We start from the raw sequence: 21307 nt of genomic DNA on the forward strand, positions 1-21307 counted from the left end.
CTAATTTCTGACGCTCTTCCCCTGCAGAAGAGAGCTGTGGGAAGAGGACTCAGCCACAAGACATTTGGTCCTAGGTGTTGGTAATGCCACAATATAAGTGCTTCCTTTTCGTTTTATTGTAGACCACATATTGATAACTAGAAGTTTTAAGTGTTACATATATATGTTTTCAAATTTGCAAGCAGCTTCCCTAAACAGAATTTGATATCAATAAGTTTTGTTCCGGAAAAGATACAGAGCAACAGCAATTTCTATCTTCTTATCTTATAAGAGGGCAAACTTTGAAAAGGTGGTGGGAGGTGGTCCTGTTTCCAAATGCTTAAAAAAAAAAAAATCACATGGAATGATTGCAAAGATAGGAAGAAATCTATCAGTTAAAAGCTGAAAGATCATTGAGGTGCTTTTGGTTTTGGGCCAGACCAGCGAGGGGAAGACTGATTTGTGGTCGGTACGAGAGTGTGAACGGAGACTGATGGATGGGCTTTGGTGGCGCTGCAGCGTTTTCAGTTGTTGTTTCTTATTTTTTAAGGCAAAGCAGAGAGCAGAGGTTCTTCAGTCCACGCAACGGTTCTTCTCTGAACAACAACAGAGCAAACAGATAGGAGGCAAAGCCCAGAAAGTGGACAGTGATTCCAGTAAACCTCCTGAAACACTGGCCGACCCACCTGGTGTCTGTCAGGAAAAAGTAGAAGAAAAGCCACCCCCTGCGCCCACCATAGCCACCAAACCTGTTAGAACTGGACCAATCAAGCCTCAGGCGATCAAAACAGAAGAAACAAAATCTTAAAGGCTGTGGTTTATTGCCGGGCCGGGGGGCCGGGGGCCGGGGGCCAGGGGAGGGGAGCGGGGAAAGAGGGAGAACTGAGTTGGATAATGCCAGCAGCCAAAGGGGTAAAATGGTCTGTGACATTATCCTGTCCAGAGCTTGGAGGTACACAGGGGACACAGGAGCAATTTACACTGACACACAGCTGCTGCACCAGTAAAGTGAGGCTTTGCCGGCTCGCACCTGCTATGTGATGCACACTCGGTTGACCGCCGTGCATCTTCGGTCAGAATCTATGTACAGATATGCACACGCATCCCGTGAGTGCACAGAATTTAGAACTGCAATCCTTACGGTTAGATGAAACACCAGAGGTAGAGGAAAATAACCCTGCAGAGGAACAGCTGATGCCGAACAGCAGCGATTCCAGCTAATGTGTCAGGTGTGGTCTCTTTGCTCCCTGTGTGCTTTGGGTATGGTTGTAGCATTTGTGGGCTTGGCGGTCAAGAACTGAAGGTAACTGGTGCTGGATAGAGGAGCCTTATTTTTTATTATGGCAGCTTGCTATTTTTGTAACCTTGTGATTGAGTTGAACACAATCAAAGTACAGTAACTGATCTCCCCTTCTTCCTGGATGAGTGAGTAGATGATGAAATGTTGACATCCACACCCTTGGACGTCCCCAAGAGGGCAGGGTTTGGCTAACCGCTTCTGTTTGAAATGATGCTGTTTTGGTTGTGGCCTGAAGCTTTGAAGTGCTACTTGGCGTCTCCTTTCTTCCACGGAGTTCTTACCGTTCAAACACGACAGATTGGGTAAAATACTAGTTAGATTGAGTCTGGCTTGCCTCCACTCCATCATCTTTGTATGAATCCAATGGGGTTTGTTGGGTTTTGGTGGTTTTTTTTTTTTTAACGGTTTTTTAGCTCATGTTCATCAAGAGCAGTGAATACCTAGAACCGTGCCCTTAATGACAGGAAATCCTGTCTGAGAAGGTGCATTTCTTTACCAGAGCTGTGTTGTACCACCCTTTGGGCCCTCTGCTGGAAAAGTAGAATCAAGTCTCAAATAATGCCTTTTTAAATTGTATCCTCTAGTATTCTAGATGTAGGACAGTACTGTATCATACCTCTGTGAATGTAAAATACCTTGTACCTGCTTTATGATACGTAACAGTGACCGTGCTTTCTCAGAGCTGTTTTTAATGACGTTATTCTAGAATGTTTTCTTTCCAGATGATGATTGAGAAGCTAATAAAAAAAAAAAAAAATGGTGCCAGGTACCACAACAGTAACAGAACTTTGCTGTTTTCTGGGGGTTTGTTTTTTTACCTGTTTTTTTTCTTTTTTATTAATGGAGCGTGCTGGATGTGTCTATAATCTTGTGCAGATGACCGCAGAACCTGGAAAGGCTGTTGCTGCTATTGATGCATAACATACTGCTATTGGTCTTTTTATATAAATAAATAAATAAATATATATATATATACATACATATACATATATATATATAAATAATTTGAATTTTTGGAAACCTTAGCTGTGCTGTCAACTTTGGAAAAAACTACCCCAGTCGTACCGTGTTGGGTTGGCATTGTACAGAAATTAACAGCCATATTGGTCTAGAAATGTTAAACACAATTTTTTCCATTTGTACAGGGGTAACGCACTGTATTAAATGTGTAAGGTCTTATCTACATGGGTTTGATTACAGAAACTAATAAAGTATTCTCTAAATAATGAATCTTGGAACTTCTGATCCATTCCCCAAATTTGGAGCAAGAAGGTATGTCATGTACCAAAAATAGTGATCAAGGGTACATTGCGCTCGAGGAAGAGATTCTCATCCAAAGACTTGATTTGGCTTTTTTAAGAACTATAAAGCTTATTCAGTCAAAGTAGATGTTGTCATGGAAGATACTAGCCGTGGCCTCTGTTCCCAGGGTAGCCATACTCCTTTTGAAAACAAGTCTGCCCAGGAGGAGAGAGGTCTTTGTGCATGGTGTGAAGTGCTGAACGTAGCAAAATAGTTTCACTGTTCTTCTGGGCAGAAATTGAACGACCCAAAATAGATCTGGGTACTTAAAACGTTTGCATTTTTCATATTTTTCCTAGCACACTGATAGTCGTCATCACCCACACAAGCAGCCTGTAAGAGATTTGTTTTATCATTTACTCCTTTTGTAACGTGAAGTGCTGAGGGATTTTAATTGTCTACAATCCCTTATCCAGAACACATGGCTTCCAGACCCAGCTTTCGGAAAACTAGTAATCCAGTCACTGATGACCTGTGTGCCGTCTTTACTCGTGGCTACTGTGATTCTTAATCACTTAGAACACCCAAGTACTGTGAAGCCAAGCTTTCTGTGTAAGGTTTTCTTTCTCAAAGTGTGTTCTGAATTGGTGCGACGGGTAAGGCTAGGATCACAGATGGGTACCAAGAGAGCTGGAGTCACCACTTCACCTGTTTGCCTTCTTACCAAGTCACCTCGATGGCCTTTATTTTTCGTATTCTGACCCTTCAGTTCGATCCTGGTAAATGGTAGAACTTCAGAGTGACTGAACTATGTAGTTTGTACTCTGCATTTGTAAGCAATCAGGTACGTTCTGCTCAGCTGGTTGTGCAAATTTGAAACCACGAACACCTTGGGCCCTTTGCCGGGTAGGATCATACAGTGTTAAAAATGGGAACAAAAGCGTGTCCAGTGAAAGTAAGGTATTTATGTAAATGATCTCCACAGTTTGGCCATACAGTTCTTGTTTCTGGCTCTTCTGACGTGTGACTAGATTACCCAGAAGATGTTACAGTCAGTCATCGGTAGTGGCTTTGGTCACGTAACCCTTTGAACATTCTCTGCCCTTTGAACTGTTCTGGTAAGGAGGAACAGGGCGTTTTTGTCCTTAGTCATAAATTGTGCATTATGATGGGAGAGTAAGTGGGGGAGGCGGGTTGGGGAACGAGAGGAGGGTATAGTTTGAAAAGGCGTTAAATCTACTTATTTTCACAATACAAATTACAGGAAGTGAAGTTCCAGCATACTCTTGGCTGGAAGATGGGATCCGAATCCACATATACCTTGGGTTAAACAAAGCTGAGAGGACTGTCAGGACTGAGTGCGTCGGGTTCGTCCTTCTAACAGGGCTTCCTCTGCTGCCACAGCTTGTCGGCGTCTTCAGTATCTCCACATGCCCTTTCCAGTCTCTTCTACCCGTAACCTGCAGCTACAGCGAGCCACAGTTGACCTGTTTGTGGAAAGCATCTTAATTGGATTATATTTTAAGTGATTAAGAAATTTCAGCCATAAAACAATCTGCTTGTGAAATGAACTAGAAAAGAGCTGGACAGTGATGCCTTCCTGTTAAACTGGCCGTCCAGGCATTCACACATTGCCAAAGGGGATCATTTGCTGGTCCCTCTTCCTCCTTTTGTGTGCTGGTCTTCACTCACACCCTCAGATGTAGGGCCGAGTCTGCTGTTGGCGCTCAAAGTAGCGGCTCTGTTTCGTTTTCCTGAAGTAATTCAGAAGACCGTGGCAACAGGCTCCAGGCCAAGAGTGCTGTTGATTTTCAGCCTTTCTTGGGGCACAGTGGGCTGGCAGGTCGTGTTCCTGCTACGACAGAAATGAAGCTTATTTCTGTGGTGGGGGAGCAAGACCTGGTGTCACTTGGATTCCTAAGTAGAAGCCTTCAGATCTGGGGTGCCTGGCTGGCTCAGTCAGCAGAGCATGCGACTCAGTCTCAGGGTTGTGAGTTGAAGCCCCGTGTTGGGTGTAGAGATTACTTTAAAAAAAACAAAAACAAAAAAAAAAAACAAAAAAAAACTCCAGAAAGCTGGACTGGTGGGCTAGTCAACATGGGAGATCAGAAATTATGGATACCTTAATTCCTCGACCTTCCGTGTGCACCGATTTTTCCAAGCAATCTTTTGGTGAAGTCCTATGCCATTTCTTTGAGATGCCTGCTGGAGTCTTTTACACAGGGTAAGCACAGAATTCCTCTGAGTTTTTACAGACACTTCCTCTCAGTTTTCTGGTTTTCCCTACACCTAATTTGACAAGAATTTTTCAGAGTGAAATTGGTAGAATTCAACTAATCTGGACTTAGCCTACTAGCTGTGGGCATCGGTCAGTTTGGTATCTAGCGAGTGGTCAGAACGTGCTTAAGACTGGCTAATGTACTCCATCTTCCGATGTAAGATTTTTTTTTTTTAAGTTTATTTTGAGAGAGAGGGCAATTGGGAGGAGAGGCAGAGAGGGAGACAAAGGGAATCCCAAGCAGGCTCCACGGTGTCAGCACACAGCCCGACACGGGGCTCGATCTCACAAACAGATCGTGACCTGAGCTGAGATCAAGAGCTGGACACTCAACCGACTGCACCACCCACGTGCCCCCGAGCTGTTTTTAAAAACACATTTCCCTCAACAGGGGAATAAGGTACCACAGGAGAAGAAAATTTCACCTGAACTAGCGAGTTTAAGCAAAAGGGGAGACTGGTAAAATGAGGCAAGGGGTCAAGTATCAACTTCTGTATCAGTCGCTGGGACTGCAGAAGTCCCGTTTCTTACCTCAACCTGGTCTGATGGAGGAGGTAGAGCTACAGGTGGTGGCTTGAGGTCGTTCAGATTTCTGCCACTAATGACCTGACCTGTTTTCTGAATGCCTTAGGCCATCTTCTGCCCATCGAGGCCTTCTCCTTTCTATCTCTTTCCATCTATCTATACTGCTTAACTTCCTAAATATGACTAAGATCTTCTAAAAGTACTTAGGCAGTGCTTACTTGGCCTCATTTCTCACCATTTCCTGACACATCAGCTAATACGTGAGATTGTAAATTTTGGTCTTAACTGGTTTCTGAGCAAAAGCAGGAGTCAACAGTTTCCTCACCTGAAATGAAAAGGGAGCCCGCAGACGCATTGGTGCTCCGTGGGGAATCGGAGCGGGGAGATTCCCTTAAGCAGGCCTGTGCTGCCAGATGCGTGGGCCTCAGGTTGAAGGGCAATAGTGCAGAGGAGCTAAACCAGGAGGGACAGCCCTCCTGGTTCCGGCCCTTCCCGATTTCGATTTCAATTCTTTTACCCTGTGTAAGACTCCAGCAGGCATCTCAAAGAAATGGCATAGGACTTCACCAAAAGATTGCTTGGAAAATCAGTGCACACGTAAGGTCGAGGAATTAAGGTATCCATAATTTCTGATCTCCCGTGTTGACTAGCCCACCTGTTCTGTGGGGAATGATCCCTGGCTTACTGACTTAGGGCTGGAAGTACGCATAGTGTTCACCTGAGGTGGTTTTTAGTATTTGTTTGGCTAAGGGATTCCATGGCTTGTACAGAATATGAGTACTAACGTAAATTAAGGGTAATTGGTGCCAGGGAGGAGCTGCTCTCCCAACTCCTCAGAATGAGAAGCTGAAAATACCAAATATAAAGCCATACTCCCCCACGGAAGCTGCTAGTGATACCCACAGTGGGGGGATTGATTGGGTATTGGATTTCTATAACCTGGTCATTGAAAAGGATGTTACAAATTTTCCTCTTAAATGGCTGTTAGCAGATTTTCTATCAGCTTAAAGCCACACAGGGAAAAACGGAGTTACTCATAATAAATGTTACTCGCCCCTTCCCTGCAGCCCAGGATCAGGGCATGGTTCAGGTACTTGAGATTTTTAACCTTCATCCTGAAGGTACTTTGAGACGCAAGCAGGAAGCACAGAATGGTGGAGTAGGCCTCCCACGTGAAGCCATCCCCTTCTCCCGCAGGAGTGCTTTTCATTCCAGAAGGATTTGTGTAGCACCGGACATGTGGCAGGCATCACCCTTGCGAGGTCCTGAATCCCAGAGAGGCATGATTCCACCCTCCCAAGGAGCACAGAGGGAAAAAGACGCAGGTGGAACTCCTTCCCTGGTGGTGAAGGTTACCCATGGGACAGACCGCGCTCCGACCCTCGGGTGCCCATCCACACCTCTGGTACAAAGGCTCTCCCCAAGTGTGTTCTGACCAGAAGTCACAGGGGAAAAGTGGTGACAAAGGGTAATACTCCGGCCTCGCATGTCCGAAACTGGCTTCTTCCCAGGCCTGCCATGTCTGGAGAGAAATAGCCAAATTTAGAAGTTGCCTGTGCGCCAGGCTCTGTTCTAATTGACACGTATCAGCTGACTCCTCCCAACGTCCTCCTGAGGTAGGTGACTTTCCAGTCTCCCTTAGGCGTTAGAAGAATGAGGCACAGGTCACTTGCCCAAAGCTACGCAGTAGTTGCGGGAGTTGGTCCCGGCAGTCTGAGTGCCCAGCACAAGCTCTCGACCGCTGAGCTATGGGCAGCGCTGGACTTGAAGTTACTAAGAAAGATCACAGCTCTCGGTTTTTCCAGCCGTAACACAGAAACGATTCTTCCTCACAGGGTTCTGATGATTAAATGAAATAGGATACGTATAAATAGAATGCCTGGTGTCTGGTAGGTTGCAAAAAAATGAGCAGGTCATTGTCTTGCTAAATCTACGTCGCTTAATCTGGTGTCTGCTCTTCAGACTCCAGGAATTCTCTGGAGTTAAATAGCTTCTGTAAACATGGCAGCAGGTCAGGGTTTCCCTTGCCCATTTCAGATGATACGGAGGGAATCTCGTTCCTCAGAGGTGTCTCACGGCAAGAGAAGCCATGTTGGTGGAGGTAACTTTGAACTCCCTCTCCACGTAAGGTCCCACGTAAGACTGCACCTCAAAAAACGCGGTTCTCTACGAAAAACCATTGGAAGACCATTGACATCTTTTCCAACTCAGTGGTTTGAATTCTTCCCATTAGAAGGCGCTGCATAGGCCTGAGCTCCACTCTGGATGGTCTCTGCCATTCTAAAACCACATTTCTCCTAGTTCTTGGGTTGTGCAAATGAGTTAAGGACGGCACAGCACCAAATAGGTAACCATGTATTCATTTGTTCAGCTGTTGTGTTGGGTTCCAGAGGAAACTGCAAAAGATGCGTACGGGGAGTTTCTTGGGGCCTGACCGTGGGGTGAACATTTGTGAGGGAGTAAAAAGGAGGACTGGGCAGGAGGAAGAATTGAACTGAGATGGTGTTGCAACAAAGGCTGTGCAGAGATCCTGTGAGATGCTCTGGAAACACGATATTCCTGCGGTATCCATCAGGCCAGAGGGCCAGACTTTTATACCTTCGGCGTAGTCTGATGATTGCATCCAGTGTGGGCCATCCTTTCACCGCTCGGATGTGCCGGCTTCAGAGAAGCAGCTCTGGGAATAGCTTCAGAGTCCACCGCATTTCTTCCTGCTTCGAAGAAGGTTAGTGGGCAAAACACAGACCCTGCCATCGAAGCTGGTGTCCCGGCCACAAGTGACCTCCTCCCCTCTCCTCCTCCTAGAGCGCTCTATCAACTCGCACCTCTGCTGGTCAGGATGGCTTGACCCGCTCCTAATCTCTGAGGGAGTCTGAGCCCTTGTTCACCAGGTCTTTCTACCACAGGTGGCCATGTTTATCTGCCCTCTTAGATCACTTGAGAGTCAGACATAGTCTTCCTTGGCCCAATTCCTGAGGACTGGAGTCTCCTGCACCTCTGCCAAACGGTAACTTCTTTCCTTGCCTGCTGTTCCTTGGCAAAATGACCCCGAAGTAACTCTAAGCTATAAAGCTTAATGGGTATGTCCCTGTGTCACTAGTAGATGCATTCCTCTTCTCAGAGCAAGAACCTCTAAATCGGGGGCACCTGGGTGGCCCAGTTGGTTGAGTGACAGCTCAGGTCATGATCCCAGGGTCCTGGGATGGGGTCTCCACACTCAGCGCAGAGCCTGCTTGAGATTTTCTCTCTCCCCGCGCCTTTCTCCCCATGTTAGCGTGCACGCGTTCCCTAAAATTAAAAACAACCCATGGGGCCCAGAGTTGCAGCGATGAGAAACCCAACTTCTCTAAGTGGGTCACTGAGAGTGACGCTAAACTATTCAACTCCACCTCTGGTTTCTAAAAGGGCAGTCCTCCATGTTAGTTACCTAACGCTATGTTACAAATTACCCCAGAACTTAGTGGCTCAAATGACAAACATGATCTCAGTTTCTGTGGGTCAGGAACACAGGTGCAGTTTAGCTAGGTCCCTCTGGCTCCGGGTCTTGCATGAGTGCGTAGGGCCATTGACAGAGGACGCAGCCCGTTTTAAGGCTCAGAGGGAGTCAGCCCTCTTCCAAGATCGCTCATGGTCATTGGTAGGCTGCTGTCCCCTCATCACTGGGCCTGTCCCCGGGGCCACCTCACATTATGGCAGCTGGCTTCAAAACAATCAGTCCAAGAGGCAGTGAGAAAACAAGACAGATCACGGTCTTTTTGTAACTTTGTCCGGAAGTGACATCCTGTCACTTCTGCCATATTGTGTTTATCAGAAGCCAGTCAATTAAGTCCACACTCAAGGGACACAGTCACACAGGGCTGTGAATGGCAGGAGGCAGGGATCATCAAGGATTCTTAGAAGCTTCCTGCCACACCATCTTTGAGCGGTATTGTCTCCGAGCTGGCTCTGCCATTGCATCTTCAAAAGGCCATTCCAGTCAATCAGGCTGGCAGCTTCCAGAGGATACCGTATGTCATAGAAACGGTGGACTGCGGGTTCCGTGCCCACTGCACATCTCTTTGGCTGTTAGTGCAGATTCTTTGGTCTGAGGAGGTGGAGGGTCCCATCAGCGTAGAATAAACACTGATGATGCTGGCCGAGGTCCTGCAGGCAGAAAAAGCAAACCCATATACAGAATGTGTCGATTCTAGTCACCCAAGTGCTGGGCGATTTTGCAGCCATTTTATTTCCAAGCTCCTGACCAACAGCCAAGCCCTATACCATTGTATTTATTCTTGCTTTGGACCACTTCTCTTCCCACACAGTAAATGTCCAGATGCATTGCCCTAAACTGTGTGTCGGGACGATTTTCCCTCATCACTGTCGTTTGCGCCCCCCCACCCCCGCCCGCCGCCTGCCATAGAGCAGCAGCTATCCAATTTGGGCTTGTACCCACATAGTGAACCGACAGAACCACACTTCAGTTTTTTCCTTCTAAGGTGACCATCAGGGACCCTTCACGCACACATACGGGGGAGCTTAGGGAGAGGTTCTGGTGTGAAAGATCTGGGGCTCTGGGCCCCCTGTTCGTCCCTCAGGTTCTAGCTGTGTCGTTGCCATCTTAGGATGGATTGCCACAGGGCCTGCTCAAACCGTTCAAGACGGGCGGTTCTGGCCATTTAGTGGCTTCGTATCCCAAGGTCGGGGGCTCGGTTTCTCTCAGGAGCCTTGAATACAACACCGTTGCAGATGGCCTTGCATTGTAATCCTCTTCCTGGAGCTTGGCACACAACAGCTTTTCCATCACCAATACCTTTAATACCGTGAGGTCGTCTAGTTAGTGCTGACCAAGTGGCTGGGAGCCCACCCGCCCCACTGCCTGCACCCGCAGGGGCCCTTCTCGCTCCAGAACCTGCTCAGAGCTGGCGTACTTCCGTGTCGCCCAGTACGTAGGTTGGAGCAGGATTCCTAGGTGTGGAGCATGCTGCTTCAGAATCCAGAGAGGCCCGCCAGTCATGTGCTCCACCTAGAAGCGTGGTGAGAGACGGGAGGTGCAATACTGTGTCCTTTAATCTGGAGGTAATGGAACGGCGTGTCCTGGACCCTTGGATCCCCGCAAACTTCACTGACGGGGTAGGTCCGCATCGATCTGCTCTAACACGCACGTGGCTTTGGAAGTGGCAGCTGCTCTTAGATGGGGCTGCGACTCTGTTGAGTTTGCTGTAATCTTCAGTGTGGTTTTGTAGAGGCCGGAGGAGCGAGGTCAATGCGGATGTTCTAGGAACCACCACCCCTGCACCCTTCAGGTTTGTAAGGACAACATCAATCAGCACCATTCCCACCTGCCACAAGGTATTTCCTCTGGTGTCTGGGGGGCAGGGGCGTGATTTAAGTTGTTCCCTCTGCGATAGCTGGTACCTCAGGCCAAGACCTCTATTAGAATACCGCCAACCTGCAAGTTGGTCCATTCCAATGGTATACTCAGAACATACGGAAATGACCACTGGGCAAGTCATGGACCTGGTGGACTCGCTGAGTTAGACCTGGACCAGGACTCTCTATTCCGGGCCTCTCTGTGCCCCCAACTCTAACAGAAGGACCATGTTGACACTTTGAATATCAGCATCAGGTTGAATCTTGTGTCCAAAAATCTTCAAAGTGTGTGGATATTCTGTCCCCAGTGTATGGTGACTTGAGTAAATGGCCCTAGGTCCCTATTGGCCGTCGTTACCATATACACTTGCCGTGGTATTACGGGCTCCTTCATCCATCTGATTTCCCTCTTAGTGGGTTCCAGGTCCAGAACCTGAATAATAGATGGTGGCTTTTTATTGAAGTGGCTGCCCTCAACCTCCTTGTCATCCACCATATTGATTTGCTCGTAGAAACTGAGCGATATTTGTTGACCATTGACTATTCCTGTGAATGCTGTGTTCTATGAACCGCCTCTATGGTTCTGTGGGGGGTCAAACCTCCCAGCTGCCACTCTGATTTTGCTGCTCGTTATGGTGATTTTATCCACATGTTCCTGATCACTGAGTACCTCCAGCTGACCTCTTGTCTTATCACCTAGTTCCTTCACTGCTCTATGTGAGGCCAATTCCAATAACTGGATCTTGTGCTGTCAGCCTCCTACAGAGGACAGAGCTTCCCGATGATGCTGGAGCCCTTCTGTGCAGTACTTACCTGGTCCCTTTGGTAAAATGAGTGTTCTCCTGGCTCACCCACAGAGCATACTCAACTGGCGAGTTCTGTGTCCTTTTACAGTCTATCCAGTCTAGAATGCCCATTTCTCTGATCCTTTGGTTCCCTTTTTCCACCATCTGTTCTAGAATTTCTACTTCATTTAATGTGGGCCATCCCTTACTCCAAACTTCTAAGAACCATCATGGGAGTAGATGAGCACTATCTCCTAGGGTCCTTGCTGGGGAATTATGTATCTCAGGAGAGTGGCCTCCCAAACCCCCTTTAACCCAGCACTTTTCTGGTGAGTTGCTGATGGTGACTCGATATTGGTCTCATAGCCAGAAGGGAGGTCCTGAAGGGATGTGTGTTGCCTTATAAGACAGAGGCGTCTATAACCTCTTCAATCAAAAGGAGTGCTGGTCCCCAGTAGGGAGGGCTGGGTCATTCCTGCAGGCCCTGGGGATCGGGTGCATCTGGGGTTTCAAGGTCTCCAAGTGTATCACCCCAAAGTTTTCATCCCAAATCTCAGGATCCTGCTGTGTTCCAGCCTTGCTGGGACTGAGAAGTCTGCCTTCTCTGAGATGCTATTTATCTCATGATTAGGTCTTACACAACCATATCCTCAGGTTTCACTGCCCTTTGGGGAGAAATAAGAGTCCCTTTACGTGTGGCCAAGGTGGCCTCTTCCTCCCCTCACCTTCGATTGCAGATCTCTAACCCCAATTTTTCATGGTCTTTCTCAAAAACATCAGTAGCCGTGAGCAAGAAGCACTATCCTCACAAATTAGTGCTTCCCACGAACCTCTCAAAAGCGTGAGATATTGAACCTGCCAGTTCATTCCTTTTCAACAGAGTCCCATCCCAAGACACCACCAATGAAAATTTCGCCACGTGGCCATTGCAACCTGCTGGGCTATTTGTCTTCCACTTGCCACCGGTGACGGGGTTGCCCCTGTCTGATAAGCCACCACCCAAATCTGCTTTTAGAGTCTGCTTCCTCAAACCACTGCTGGTATGCACAGTGTTAGGTTGAGTTTCCTGGGAAACACAAGTAAGATTTATGTGCAGGAAGTTTGTTGGTGGAATGCCCTCTGCATATGCACCTGCTGGAGAGCGAAGTGAGTAGGAGGAGCGGAGCTGCAGTACAGTTACACACTGGCCTCGGGAGCTACGGTCAAAGTGAAGCAAGGGGGCTGGGCATTCACATCCCCACATTGGTCAGTCATTGGATGAGGGCTCTCCTTTGTCTCTAGGCGAAGGCCGTGAACTTGGCCAAGGTACCTGTCTGCAGCTGAAAGCAATGCTTGGAGAGGGACTCAGCTGAAAGCCATCAGCCACCGACATTCGCAGCCACTAGGGAAGCAAGTGCCTGGGTCTGAAAGGGATCCGGATGGCCCAACCACAGCATCTGCTACAACACGCTGAGTGCTGTTCTAGGTGTTCAGATACAGCAGACAAAAGCCATGTTCTTTACTCCGTTTTATTTTTTTAAAGTGTCTTTATTGGAGACAGAGAGAGATGAGTGGGGGAGGGGCAGAGAGAAAGAGAATCCCAAGGAAGCTCCGTGCTGCCAGTGCAGAGTCCGATGCAGGGCTCGAACTCACGCCGAAACCAAGAGTCGGTCGCTGAGCCGACTGGACTCCCCTCTTTTCTACTTTTTAGATGGAATACTTTGTTCACTGTGCTGAACAGAGATGTGGCGGAAGGAAGGAGACAAACTGCAGATATTGGGGCAAGAGTTTTCCAGGTATAGGCAACAGCCAAGAGCAAAGCCTGGCTTAGACAGTGTCCCTGGGTGTTCAAGGAACAGTGGGGAGGCCAGGTAATTGAAGCAGAGTCAGAAAAAAGGAGAGCAATAATTGTTGAGATCAGAAAAATTGGGGATGGGGGAAGGGGCCAGACCGTATTGGGCTTTGAATGCCACTGTAAGGGGTTTTGGCTTTTATTCCCAGTGAAATAGAAAGCCACTGGAGAGTTTGAAGCAGAGGAGTAGCATGACATATTTTAAAAGGATCGCTCTGGCTGTGGGTTGGGGACAGACTGACGGAGGGACAAGGATCCAACAGGCAGACCAGTTAGGAAGCAATGCAATTCTCCTGCCAAAGATGATGATGAGCTGTGGGCCAGGGGGGTCACAGTGAAGGTGGTGAGAAGGGCCTGGATTCTGGGTACAGCTTAAAGAGCATAGCTGTCCATCTGCTGATGGATTAAATGTGAATTAGAGAGAGAGAGAGAGAGAAGGGAAAGATGACTACTAGATTTGAGGCTCAAGCAGCTGAAAGGATGGGGCTACCCTTCAGAGAAATGGGGGAGGTATTGGAACACTTTTGAAGGAGTTTAGAGTTCGGTTCTTGGACGTGTTGCGCTTAAATGTTTATTAGTTAAATGGAGATGTCAAGTAAGCAGTAGATGTATTAGTCTCGAGTCCAGGGGACAGAGCGGAACCTGAGAGACAGAAAGATGGATGTCATCGTCCATGGTATTTAAATACCATCGGATGATATTTAAATGATGCAACTAAATGAGATCAACAGGGAAGTGGGCATAGAGAAGCGAAGGAATTTGAGGACTGAGCCTAGGATGTGCTAATGTTAAAAGAGTTTAGGGAGATGACAAGAAACAAGCAAAAGGAACTGAGGAAGCAACCAGTGAGGTCAGAGCAGGGGAAGTGTGATGTCCTGGAAGTCAAGGAAGGAAGCGTCTCAGGAAGGAGGGAGTCATCTAGGGTTTCAAATGCCACTGGCGTGGATTTGATGGAGAACAGAAGGAAAGGAACTGGAGGCAACAAATACAGACAACTCTTTTCCAAGAAATGTTTGCTTATTTGCGTTGTGGTGAGAAACAGTGGGTGCAAGAGGGGGTTTCAACAGAAACAACATGTCTGTACGCTGATGGGAACGAGCCAACAGGGAGGGATGAGCTGGCGTTCTGGAGGGAAGGACTGCCGAGCAGAGGCTGGAGTGGGTGCGAGAGGACGGGATCCGGTGCCGAGTGCAAGGTGACTCAGGGCGCCAGTGGTTCTCCTGTGGTCGGGGGGAAAGGAGACAAGAATATGGGTAGACGTGCTCCGCGAGTTCTTACCATTGCTTCAGTTTTCCGTGCTGAGAGTTGGGAGGAAGTGTTGAAGGTTTGAGGAGAGATGAGAGGTTTCTAGGCTTGGGATAAGCACCCACTTGAAGTTTGCAGTCATGAATTTAAAGCAAGACTAGTCCGAGGGCGCCAGGTGGCTCAGTCAGTTAAGCGTCTGACTTTGGCTCAGGTCATGATCTGACGGTTTGTGGGTTCGAGCCCCACGTAGGGCTCTGTGCTGACAGCTCAGAGCCTGGAGCCTGCTTGGGATTCTCTGTCTCCCTCTCTCTCTGCGCCTCCCCTGCTCGTTCCCATGCCTCTCTAAATAAATAAATAAACATTTAAAAGAAGAATCAGGGGCGCCTGGGTGGCGCAGTCAGCTGAGCGTCCGACTTCAGCCAGGTCACGATCTCGCGGTCCGGGAGTCCGAGCCCCGCGTCAGGCTCTGGGCTGATGGCTCGGAGCCTGGAGCCTGTTTCCGATTCTGTGTCTCCCTCTCTCTCTGCCCCTCCCCCGTTCATGCTCTGTCTCTCTCTGTCCCAAAAATAAATAAACGTTGAAAAAAAAATTCTATAAATAAATAAATAAATAAATAAATAAAAGAAGAATCATGTTGGTAGTTGAAAAGTCGTCCGGTTTTTCTACAGAATACGTGTTCTCATTTTATTTTACCCACGTATGTGTTTTGTGAGTGGAAAAACATAGTTGTGACGTTTATAAACTTTGATGCCAGGCTGATGGTGTTTTGAACACCGGCTTTATGAGCAGCGGCTTCCTCCTATTTTGGTCAGTGTAGAGAAAAAACCCTCTTGCTTTAATATTACCAGGCCTTCTTCTTACCTATCTGGACTGTAAACTTCGTGTTCAGATGTCTCGATTCAGAAACATGTCTTAGATAAGTACAGACCATCCTAAAGGATGCCTAGCATAGGAGGTAGGGACTGGCTTTGTGTCGCAGCTCATCGCTTTAGATGTATCTGAATGACATCACACTTCCCAAGGGTCCCTACCTAGAGCTCAGATGTTGTTCTCCAAAGCCATTGTGTCAAAACAGCAGCAAAGCAACACAAAACAGACCCTTTTAAGAAATCCATACCGTCCCTGTGTCCCTTCTGAAGTCGACATGCAATGATTGCTTCTGACGTATTCGAACACGATGAAGATAGTTGTTTACATTTTGCAGACCCCTCACACTCGAGAGACTTTGGTGATCCTATGGCTCCAGAAAACCGGAACACAACGCTATCACAGATTCTGACTCAATTTAAGTCCTTGTCGGGCTCCCACGAGGATCTCAGCACTCTGCCAAGCCCTGGGATGGGAGGGAAGGGAAAAAAGAGCTCCCGCTTTCAAAATGCATAATTGTGAGGAAAAGCCTTACATTCATGGCATTATATGAGGGGGAATATATGTATACACATATATTCATCCCGGGGCTAAATGCATCTATTTAAATATTTTTTTAAAGTTTATTTATTTAGAGAGTGCGAGCAGGGGAGGGGCAGAGAGAGGGAGACAGAGAATCTCAAGCAGGCTCTGCATTCTCAGCACAGAGCCCGAGGTGAGGCTCGATCTCATGAACTGTGAGATCATGACCGGAGCCGAAATGAAGTCAGAGGCTTAACCGACTGAGCCACCCAGGCGCCCCTATCTTTAAATAATTTTAAATAAAAAAGAACAGGTAAAAACGAGGCATTTTTACAAATATTTTCTCAACCCTCACTCCTGCTCTAGGAGAGTGTCCCTCCCCTTTTACAGGTAAGAAAACCTGGGCTCATGGAGGTGAAATCACTTGCCCAAGATCACTCAGCTCAAAAGTGGGAGTCCGTGAAATCAACTTCCGTTCCAAAGCCGGAGCACCTGACACGTCAGTGGAAGTGCCAGGATCCTCAGGAAGGGTGGGCGCAGTGACCTGGGAGGGGGGTGCGTGGGAATTAGCTTTTGAAAATGGAGTCATTAGTTCACAGGTCAGATGTCACATTTACGGGCGTCTGGGGCAGCGCTTCCTGGTGGCCCAGGCGGCAGACTGCCCTTCCCTGCTCTGCACTCAAGACTCACCTCCTCCTGCAACATCTGTGAGGATTCCTCATCAAGGACACTTCTGCAGGGAAAATTTGGGTCAGCTGCTACCTTCTAAGGGCAAATCAACCGCATGAAGCCCAGTTCCCGAGAGAGCCTGACTACCGGGGGATAAAAGACCGGAAGAAGCGAGCCGACGGCAGTGGCGTTTTGGTCTTTTCCTTCTCTGCGGGCGTGGGGTGTAGCAGACGTGTGGGTACAGAGTCTGTAACAAGGGCATTTCTTCAAAGACCATGAGCTGAAGTGCGGACGGGGTCACACGCTGAGCTGATCTGGGATCAGAAGGTAACTCAGTTGGCATCCTCCTAGGAATGAACTTCTCCAGCCAGATTGGGCCGCTGAGCTCAGGTCATCGCAATTCATCCTGGAGGAACCAGAGTGTCACCTCGAGAGTGCCACGGCTCCAGCAATGGAGACTCCTCTCCTGTTCCTGGGTCAGAACTTGGGGGTTCCTTGGCTCTGCAGTGGAGTCCTTGAAGCCGGCCGGGCCGAGGCTCAGATTCTGGCTCTGTGCCCCTGGGGAAGCTACTGAACTTCTCCACTGCTCAGTTTCCCCATTCATTCCATGGGGATCACAGCACTTGGCACAGTTACTGTGGTTAGCAAATAAGATAACATAAAAGGACATCCAAGGGGGAGCTGGCACTAAGTGGGCGGCCGCTGTTACCTTTGTCCTCACTCTCAAGCCCCCAGGGTCTATGCCACGTGCATATCTAAGTACCTGGTCCGCCCCCGCTTTGTCCCTGTCCCTTTCCTGTTCTCTAGAAGGTAAGTACTCTGGGAAGGAAGCTCCTCGTGGGTCAGTGATGCCAAACAGCGCTGGGGGGCAGGGGCTCCGTGGGCGTTGCACCTGTTACAGGGGAGGCAGAACGGGACAGGGCCCAGCTGCGCTACCTGGGGATACACCGTCCACCTCTCTTTCACCTCAGCTTTCACCTAGGAGTCACACGACTGCTCTGGATTTTGAAGCGCTGCCTCCCGACAGGCGGGGCTGGGGGAGGGGGGTGGGGGTGGGGTGGCAGCAAACGTGCTGGACCCACGTGTGACCCGTGCAGTACATTTACTGGCGCTTGTATCTTAGGTTCGTCGGGGCGGTGATCTAAATTCCTGGAGTCCTCTGAGTGCAAGGCCATGGCTCGGAAAAGCACGGCAGACCACGACAATAACCTACTTTACGGAGGAGACCTAGGCTCCGAGGTGAGCAGGCGCAGGGTCACCGTGGCCCCCAGGTACTTGAGAGCGCTCTGGCTCGGTGGGGGGTGCGGGGGTGCGGAGCATAAATGCTGATCCCCACGGGGACCCCTGAAACTGCAGGAAACATTGCTTTTCGGGCGTTCAACTGCCTTCATCCGCTGCTTCGGGGCAGGTGTGGCTGAGACACCGCTTTGTCACCCACCGTGGGAAACAGACTAACCTGGTCTTTCACGGACCCCGCCCCCCCTCCAAAACTTGTCCGCATTCCCAGCCAGGCCATAAGCTCCCTGCAGGCAGGTCCTTCTTCTCCCCTCCGCCACCGTGCGCCTGGTGCCCGGGACTGTGCTGGCCAGCCCTTAGAAGAGGCGCTGACACCGAGGGGCAGCCAGCCCCTGTGGGGAGTGTGGGAATTCTGGACCCACTGCCTGACCCCTTCCCCTGATGGTGTTTAGCGGTCGTTGTTTATCCAAAAATTCAAACTTAACTGGGCAACTTGCACTTTCCTTTGCAAACTCTGACGAGCCTGTGACAGCCTCTGTGGGGTGTCCCGTCCTGTCTCTGGTCTGGTCTCTGGCCCAAGACAGCTGCTCTATGAAGGTGTATAAAGAACTATTAGGACTCCCATGTACATGAAACGAAGCTCTATTGAAACTGATGTTTGGGGGATGGACAGCACCCTCTGCTGAATGCGAAGTGGTCATGGGTCCATCACGAGACCTTCCCGGGGGAGGGGTGGGAGCCACACGCTGGGGGAAGTCCTGGCGCTTCTTCGCTCACTTGCAGCAAATGCCAGTATGTTGCAAACAACGTGTGTGGGTTAAGTGGATTTACACGGTGTGTTATCTGCTCTTAATGAATGTAACCCTCCAAAGGGACAAGCAGCCTAACAGCATTTCTGCCAAGAAACCTGATTGAAGTCATTTCTAATCATGCAAATGTGCATAAACAGCGAAAATTGGCAAAGCTTGCTGATTGGAAATACCTCCGTCCAATATTATTCATAGTGCCTCTTGACCTTAGAGTTTTGGGGGATGTAAGATATTGATTAAAAATATTATATATAATTTCTTCACATATATGGGGTGTCAGAAACCTATACTGACAAGGGTACGTGGCAAATTTGACCCCACTGGTTTATTCCGCGAGCGTGGGCCTTGGTTCCCAGGGGCTGCGGTCACTGTGCTCTCGCACCTACTGAGAAGGGAAGAGATTCCACACCTCTGAAGCCTCTCCTAGTCCCCCTCCCCGTTTACTTCCTCCATCAGCAACATTAGGGATCAGGTCTGACTGGGGGATGCGGCAGGGGACGTGTGGTCGGGAGATCTGAGTCCGGATTCCAGTTCTGCCTTTTCCTAGCCGTGTGACCCGGGTCCGTCCTTTTGTGTCTCAGGCTTTTCAGCGGACAAGCTTACTGGGTGGTGTGGCCGAGAATCTGCAGGTCATTAGTTTCTAGCCCCAAGTTCCTGGAACAGAGTAGGTGTTCAGTTGACTCTGAATCTTTAAGCCCTCGACAGGCCTAGTCCTACTCTCTTGAGGGCAGGGTTTGCCCAGCCCAGGGGAGAATGGGAACACCCTGGTGTATACCCCAGCAGAAGGCAGGCTTGGGGGAGTGCAGGGGGGAAGTTAGGAGAGGCGAAGTGAAATTGTCTGGGCTGGCCAGAGAATAGCTGGGATGCAGAGCCCTCGGCCGCGATGACAGAAAGCTGGGGTGCAAGGGGAGAAGCGGGCACCACTGCGCTCTGAGAAGACCTGACTCACAATGAAAGCGTAGAGTGTGTCTCCCTCTTGCCAGGATAGATAGTCCCTTCAGCCTGGGTAAAGGAGTCAGGAAGGATGTCCTTTAGAATGTGGAGTGGTTCTCTTTAGGTGCTGGGATCTGGAGGTTTCTTTTTCTTTTCTTTTCTTTTTTCTTTTCTTTTCTCTTTTCTTTTCTCTTCTCTTCTCTTAAAAAATCCTATGTGTTTAAATAACATTCAGTGTGCCTTTCCTCCCAGAGAAGAGAGATTTACCAAGAAAAGTGATGAAGCCAGGGAGATGCTTTCCAACCTGGATTTGGAACAAGTCCATTCTAGCAGGGCGGGCCCTACGGTACCCCCAGCCGCTCCCTCTCCTCCAGTGGAGGACCACAAGGGCTAAGTGGGCTTTTACATCACTCCAGGAAGGTTCCCATCAAGTCCTTGGGGTTGGTCTTTGAAGACGGTCTTGGAACATCTCTGTTCTTTCTTTCCTGTTTTTCTTTTCTCACAACCACCGTTGAGTGTTGGCTATCCTCACTAATGTAATTAGAGCAATTTCTGGTTTTTCAAGTCAGGTCTCTGATATATGTACACATTTGATCTTTAATTCGTGCCATTCTGCAGAGCATTTATGGTAGTCGAGTGTATCAGAATTTTTTTAAAAATCAGGCTTTGATGTTTGTTATTAAATCTGGATGATTGAAAAGTCCAGGACTCTGTGACTTTAAAAAGATTTGAGCTCCAGAGAACCATGAGATATTTGGGTTTTCAGAACTCGGCCTGGGACGTTACAGTTTTATGGCCTTTCGCACTGATTTAACTGCGCCGTGTCCCGTCTCCTGTGCAGGGTGCTTATGTGTCACATTTATGGACACTATTTTCAAAGTGTGCCTCCAGGGGATCTCCGTGAATTTCAAGCTCTAACAGAAGAAACCTAACCTGACTGCTTTTCACAGCCCAGTGCAGAGTAGGAAAGAAGTGCATGTTCAAGGCTCTCCACCAACCCCAAAGCACCGCTGAGGACTTCCAAGGCTTTTCTGAGCAGTTTGAAACCATCAGCGATGCGATCCTTCGAATCCACGTATGGGAAATGTACTGAGGGGCCATCTTTGAGTTCTTCCACTTCATAGGGTCCTTGTGGGTGTCGTCTCTCCAAGCCTGCCCTTAAACACGTACTCTGGTCCCCCTACCCACATAGTCTGTGGGCTGTGCCTTTGGTCCGGTCAGGTTCCTTACTTGCGTTCTGTCCCGGCAGCGTGGGGCAGGGGCTGGGGGAAGCACACACGGGGTGCCTGTCCTTGCCAGCTGGGTGCTCCACATACACATGACCTCATCCTCAGATGAGAAAACAAACCTACACTGTCCAATGGTGTAGCCACTAGCCACCTGTGCCTACATAAGTTTATTTTGTACATGTTTGTTTATTTTGAGAGAGAGAGAGAGAGAGAGAGAGAGAGAGGGTGGGTTGGGGGAGGGGCAGAGAGGGAGAGAGAGAATCCCAAGCAGGCTCCACACTGTCAGCTCAGAGTCCTACAGGGGGCTCGATCTCACAAACCATGAGATCGTGGCCTGAGCCAAAAATCAAGAGTCAGACGCTTAACTGACTGAGCCACCTAGACGTCCTGTGGCTACTTAAATTTTAATTCATTAAAATTAAATAAAGTTCACTTATTCAGTTGCACTAGCCACGTTTCAAATACTCAGTAGCTGTGTGGGGCTCGTGGCCACCATGTTGGATGA

At 48.7% G+C, this 21307-nt stretch overlaps 2 protein-coding genes across 2 annotated transcripts in view; both read left to right on the forward strand.

Annotated features, from left to right (window-relative positions):
- The window catches only part of PRRC2C (proline rich coiled-coil 2C), a 98160-nt gene extending 95651 nt beyond the window's left edge, over positions 1–2509 (forward strand). The window contains 1 exon segment of the mRNA XM_043568325.1: positions 530–2509. Coding sequence (XP_043424260.1) covers positions 530–787 — 258 coding nt within the window. The 3' untranslated portion in view covers positions 788–2509.
- Positions 2510–17655: 15146 nt separating this feature from the next.
- MYOCOS (myocilin opposite strand) lies at positions 17656–20024 on the forward strand. Its single transcript, XM_043568246.1, has 2 exons — positions 17656–17866; positions 19826–20024. The coding sequence occupies exons 1-2, from the start codon at positions 17769–17771 to the stop codon at positions 19965–19967; spliced, it is 240 nt and encodes a 79-aa protein (XP_043424181.1). The 5' UTR covers positions 17656–17768; the 3' UTR covers positions 19968–20024.
- The last annotated feature ends 1283 nt before the right edge of the window (positions 20025–21307 follow it).

Source organism: Prionailurus bengalensis, chromosome E4 (genome assembly GCF_016509475.1).
Source record: "Prionailurus bengalensis isolate Pbe53 chromosome E4, Fcat_Pben_1.1_paternal_pri, whole genome shotgun sequence".
NCBI lineage: Eukaryota > Metazoa > Chordata > Mammalia > Carnivora > Felidae > Prionailurus > Prionailurus bengalensis.

Bases quoted from the DNA above. Each gene is read 5' to 3' on its own strand.
- MYOCOS (XM_043568246.1), top strand. From the start codon at position 17,769: ATGGCTCGGAAAAGCACGGCAGACCACGACAATAACCTACTTTACGGA. The intron at 17,867-19,825 runs GTACTTGAGAGC...CTTTCCTCCCAG, and splicing joins AGGGTCACCGTGGCCCCCAG to AGAAGAGAGATTTACCAAGA.